Source organism: Colobus angolensis, unplaced genomic scaffold, assembly GCF_000951035.1.
Source record: "Colobus angolensis palliatus isolate OR3802 unplaced genomic scaffold, Cang.pa_1.0 Scaffold129, whole genome shotgun sequence".
Classification (NCBI taxonomy): domain Eukaryota; kingdom Metazoa; phylum Chordata; class Mammalia; order Primates; family Cercopithecidae; genus Colobus; species Colobus angolensis.
In genome coordinates, this window is record NW_012114141.1 from 7,091,953 (window position 1) to 7,097,938 (window position 5,986).

At 41.2% G+C, this 5,986-nt stretch overlaps 1 protein-coding gene across 1 annotated transcript in view; it reads left to right on the forward strand.

The window, feature by feature from the left end:
* Positions 1 to 5,986, forward strand: part of KAT2B (K(lysine) acetyltransferase 2B) — a 126,740-nt gene that overhangs the window by 91,584 nt on the left and 29,170 nt on the right. The window contains exons 12-13 of the mRNA XM_011933775.1: positions 2,583 to 2,791; positions 4,118 to 4,244. Coding sequence (XP_011789165.1) covers positions 2,583 to 2,791; positions 4,118 to 4,244 — 336 coding nt within the window. The remainder of the gene's footprint in view (positions 1 to 2,582; positions 2,792 to 4,117; positions 4,245 to 5,986) is intronic.

The following is a 5,986-nucleotide window of genomic DNA, read 5'->3' on the forward strand; positions in this document are numbered from 1 at the left end:
GTTGAAGGCATCGTTCCCAGCTTTTTATCTTGAAAAATTTCAAGTCCTCATAAATGTTGCAAAAATGCTGTGATAAAAATCCATAGACTCTTCACTTAGATTCAGCAGTTAACATTATGCCACATTTGCTTTCTCTCTTTCTCCCTGCGCCTCCCCATATGCTCTTTTCTCTTTCTCTCCCTGCTTCCCATGAACCATTTGGAACCGTTTCAGAATTAAAAACACATGTCGTAATACTTCACCCCTAACAATTTTTGCATGTACTGTATCTCATAAGGAAGCTGTTCTCTTACATAACCACAATGCAGTCATTACTGTTAGAAAATTTAGCATGGTTACAATATTTTCTAATACAGGGTTGGTGAATTACAGCCTGCAAACCAAATCTGGTCCACTGGCTGTTTTTTCAAATAAAGTTTTATTAAAACATATTGTCTGCAGCTGTCTTTGCATTACAACTGTAAATTTGAATAATTGAGATGGGGAATGTGTGGCTTGCAAAGTATGCAATATTTATTATCTGGCTTTTCACTGAAAAGTTTGCTGACCTCTGGCTTAATATAAAACCGTATTTAAATTTCCCACATATCCAGATGATGTCCGTTATAACCTTTGTTGTTGTTGAAGGATCAGTTAGGGATTGTGCATTGCATTTAATTCTTCTCTCTTCATTTCTTTAGTCTCCTTTAAAACAACTCCCCAGCCCTGTTTTGGTCTTTGGCAGCACTGCCATTGGTGAAGAGTCTTGGTCGCTAGTTTTGTGTAAGGTCCCTCTTTTTTGGATTTCTTGATTGTTTACTAAGGATTAGATTCAAGTAAGGCATTTTTGGTAAAAGTGCTTCTGTCATCTCATTGCCTTGCATCTGAGGGCATGCAAAGCAATGACACTTCTTTAGACATGCCTGTCTTAAGACATTTCTGACAGCTTCCAGGAAATGAAGAAATGGCTTGGAGATTATATTACAGTGTTAATTTTCAATTTGCCATGTTTCCTTAAGTATTTATTTTATGATATTGAGGATACTTCAGAGAACCAGAATGTTGTGATAGAAAAATCTTTTCCTAAAATGATCTTTCCATTTCCTTCTAGATATCCAGTCTGTGAGGGCTTAAGACTATAGTTTTTTTAGGGATTTAGTAACATTGCAGATTAGCTGAGTTTAGTTTTTTTCAGCTCTAAAATGGGAATTTGTACTAGTCTATTGCATTGCTACAAAGAAATACCTGAGACTTGGTAATTTATTTTTTTTTGAAAAGAGCTTTAATTGGCTCACAGTTCTGCAGACTGTACAAGAATGGCATCAGCATCTGCTCAGCTTCTGGTGAGGCCTCAGGGAACTTCTACTCATGGTGCAGGGTGAAGTGGGAGCAGGCAATCACATCATATGGTGAGAGAGGGAACAAGAGAGTGAGGAGGAGGAGCCAGACCCCTTTAAACCACCAAATCTCCTATGAACTAAATGAGCAATAGCTCATTCATCAACAAGGGGATGGTGCTAGGCCATTCATGAGGGATCTGCCCTGATGATCCAAAACTTCCCACTAGGCCCCACCTCCAGCATTGGAGATTGCATTTCAGCATGAATTTGGAGGGGGCACACATTCAAACTACATCAGGATGCAATCACATGTTTCAAAATATTTTGGATATATTAATATTTAGTAGTGTACTGGAGCTGGCTTGTACTGGAATGCAAAGAAAATTGTTAAATTTTTAGAAATTTTATGAGCTGATTGTTCCATATGTTGGTAGCTTGAAATTGACCACCATGGCACCTGGTTACCTGGATAGCCAGTTCTGGACTAATGAGATGAAGTGTCACCAGTTAGGGCCTTCCTTACCTGAAGAGCTGTTTGTGGAGCATTTACTTGCAAACCACTGGGCAGATTAAATAAGAGGGGGAGCATAAGTGCTGGCACATGATTGTGCTTCCAGCTATGGTTGAGTGTAACTCAACAGATATTCTCTGGAAAAAAACCTGTTCTTTAAAAAGAAGTGTTAAGAGTATATTCATGAATGCTACTATTGGGCCTGTAATGAGAATTTGAATCTATCATCTCAAGGGTCCTTAAAGCTCAGCTGGAGAGGATTCCTTTAAGCCTGAGATTGGCAAACAATAAACCACAGGCCACATTTTGTCTGCTTACTGTATTTTTAAACAAAGTTTTATTGGAACAGTACTGCACCCATTCTTTAACATATTGTCTGTGGATGCTTTTGCATTATAGCAGATGAAGGAGTAGTTGTGACAAAGACCTTATGGCTCACAATGTCTAAAATATTTTCTATCTGGCCCTTCACAGAAAATTTTGCTGGCCCCTAATCTACACTGAATATCATCCATGTATACATATAATACTCCAGTTTCTCAAAATGCTTTACCTGCCTTTTCTGTCTTGTCTTCATAACTTGTATGTGTATGTGTCTCTGTGTGTATGTGTGCACACATGTGAATTTAAGACTCTGAAAATCCACAAATGTGTATCTTATTAGAACAAAGATGAGAAGCTTGGATGTGTCCCATCCCCACTGTCTTGAGAGAATAGCTCTGTGTAATGTTTTCCTGTCTCTTGCATCTCAGACCAATTTTCTGTCAGCACACTCGGCCAGGGATGAGGCGGCAAGGTTGGAAGAGCGCAGGGGTGTAATTGAATTTCACGTCGTTGGCAATTCCCTCAACCAGAAACCAAACAAGAAGATCCTCATGTGGCTGGTTGGCCTACAGAACGTTTTCTCCCACCAGCTGCCCCGAATGCCAAAAGAGTACATCACACGGCTCGTCTTTGACCCGTAAGTGGTACTTTCTGTTCCTTCTTCCTTATTTTCTTTTTAAATGAAAGAGGAACTACTTAGATAGTGAAAGTCAGCCATAGTCATCCACTGAATACCACTGCTCCTGTCTTGCTGTGGATACAGAGCTACACCAAGCTAATTTTCATGTCTGAAAGTGCTAAGATTAATTTTAAACAATTTACAAATTTTCTTGTTAATGATAATGAAACTTTGTATTTTACATCGCTGATGACTATCCTGTGCTTCATTCTTTATAGCAGTGAGAGAATGTAACACTAAGATATTCTACTTTTTTCATAGTCAAAATATTGGTTTTGGTATCTTAACTAGGTCCCATTATTGCCCAGGTCTGTGGGCAATTATTGGGGTATAAGACAGGTTAACTTTGAAAATCCATTGCTTTAAAAAAAAAAAACACACACACACAAAACCCCAAACTAAACTTCTCTAATTGAATTTATTTTAACATATATAGCCCAGTAGCCTCTGGGGACTGTGAGCCATGCCTGTGACAATTCAGAGTGATGCTTTAGACAGAGGGAAGGATTCCCTAGGCCGGGCGCGGTGGCTCAAGCCTGTAATCCCAGCACTTTGGGAGGCCGAGACGGGCGGATCACGAGGTCAGGAGATCGAGACCATCCTGGCTAACACAGTGAAACCCCATCTCTACTAAAAAATACAAAAAACTAGCCGGGCGAGGTGGTGGCGCCTGTAGTCCCAGCTACTCGGGAGGCTGAGGCAGGAGAATGGTGTAAACCCGGGAGGCGGAGCTTGCAGTGAGCTGAGATCCGGCAACAGCACTCCAGCCCGGGCAGCAGAGCGAGACTCTGTCTCAAAAAAAAAAAAAAAAAAAAAGACAGAGGGAAGGATTCCATAATGCAAAGTTTCACAAATTGTATATGTAGATTTTAAATTCTTTTTCATAATGTTTCTGTAATATTTTGGAGTAAGACTTAACTCTTCAGAGACACATATCATGTTTGTCCATGACTTCCTGCTCTCCCCTGACCCCTCCTTGGCACTGGGTGTGCCAGTTCCAGAGCACCTCCGCACATACACTGTTCTCTATTTTAAACCTCAGGCACTTCTTAGGTGACTGGTGCTTTGTTCTGATGGGAGTGCTGATGACGTCTTGTTCAGTCAAGCTTGCTCTAAAAAGTTCAGATAAAAGGGTAGTCTAGTGAGATAGGGGCTACATGAAGGAAGTATCTATAGAAACTTAGGACATGTCCCTCTTTCTTAGTTGGTTAATAAGGAACACCCCAAAAAGTATATTTGTATAACTAGGATAGGTAAAACTTTGACATAATCTTGTTCTTTCAGGAAACACAAAACCCTTGCTTTAATTAAAGATGGCCGTGTTATTGGTGGTATCTGTTTCCGTATGTTCCCATCTCAAGGATTCACAGAGATTGTCTTCTGTGCTGTAACCTCCAACGAGCAAGTCAAGGTAAGGGTAACTCAAGGTCTTAGAAGAAAAGCAGAATGTGGGGCTTCTCACTAAGGCCTGCAGAGCTTGGGAAGATCTCTCTGTGCCATCAAACCTACTCTCTCTATCAAACCTACACTTCTATCAACACAACCCTAAAGATAATTACCCACATCCCGCATGTCCAGAGAAGGTTCAGAGTGGAGTTAAGGACTTTCTGGGAATAGTCCTCTCACTCCAACGGTCCCCAACCTTTTTGGCACCAGGGACTGGTTTCATGGAAGACAATTTTTCCACGGGCCAGACTAGGGGTATGGTTTTGGGATGAAACTGTTCTACCTCAGATCATCAGGCATTAGGTAGATTCTCATAAGGAGCATGCAGCCTAGATCCCTTGCATGCACAGTTCACAATAGGGTTTGCACTCCTATGAGAGTCTGGTGCCACCACTGATCTGACAGGAGGCAGAGCTCAGGCGGTAATGCTCACTTCCCTGCCGTTCACCTCCTGCTATGTGGCCTGGTCCGTAACAGGCCACGGGCTGGTAATGGTCTAGGGGTTGGGGACCTCTGTCTCACTGTGAGTGTATGTGTGTATGTGTGTGAGAAGAGCAAATGGTTTTACCTACCAACAAGTAGGGTTGTACCAAGGCTTTGTTGGACTTTGGGGCAAGGTAGCAGGATACTGTACAAGTTCAATGTGTCACTCAACTATCTATAGCAAATGAAGGGATGTTTGAAAATAAATCTCAGTCTTCATTGTTAATTTACACACCCACACACACACAAACACGTAATCACAATTAGTGACACTGAACTACTGGAAAGGATATGGTTAATGTGGATTAGAAAGATGATTCAGGCAGCTTACACTTCAGAAAGATTTCTTATGACCTTGTCCCTAAGGGAAGACAAGGACTAAAGAAACTCTTTAAGGGAAGTCATGAAATTCTATAAGGGAAGTCATGTAAATTTATGAATAAATTTCAGAAGTTATTCTGTAGGGTTTGGCGTGTGTTGGAGTGTCTTTTTGTTTTGCTTTGTTTTGTTTTTTATGTTGCTAATTTACCTTCCCAGTTGTCTTTGGCCTAGGTCCCTTCCTTTCCGGGAATTGTGTCCATGTTTTATTGGTATTGCAGTTGGTGCCGCAATCTGGCAAGAATAAACTAGACTCTGAATTGACAGAAAGAGCTCTCATCTAGACCTTGTCCTGTTCTACTTTCTTGCTTTTAAGAAAAGGGAACCAGAAAACGTGTCCTTAGAACGTTATTCACTTAGGGCTGGGTGCAGTGGCTCACACCTGTAATCCCAGCACTTTGGGAGGCTGAGGTGGGTGGATCTCCTGAGATCAGGAGTTTGAGACCATCCTGACCAATGTGGTAAAACCCTATCTCCACTAAAAACACAAAATTAACTGGGCGTGGTGGCACATGCCTGTAATCCCAGCTGCTTGGGAGGCTGAGGCAGGAAAATCGCTTGAACCCAGGAGGCAGAGGTTGCAGTGAACTGAGATCACACCACTGCACTCCAGCCTGGGCAGTGGAGAGTGAAACTCCATCTCAAAAAAAAAAAACAACAACTTTGTTATTCATTTAGGATTTTCATGGGCAGACTAAAGATTAGCAGTTCAGGATTAAGATGGCTGCTGAGAAGAATTATTGGAAGGTCTAAAGCAATGTGTCCAATAGAAATATAAAGCAGCTTGCAAATATGAGGTTATAAAAGCACACATATATGTGCTTTTAAATTTTCTGGTAGTTATAT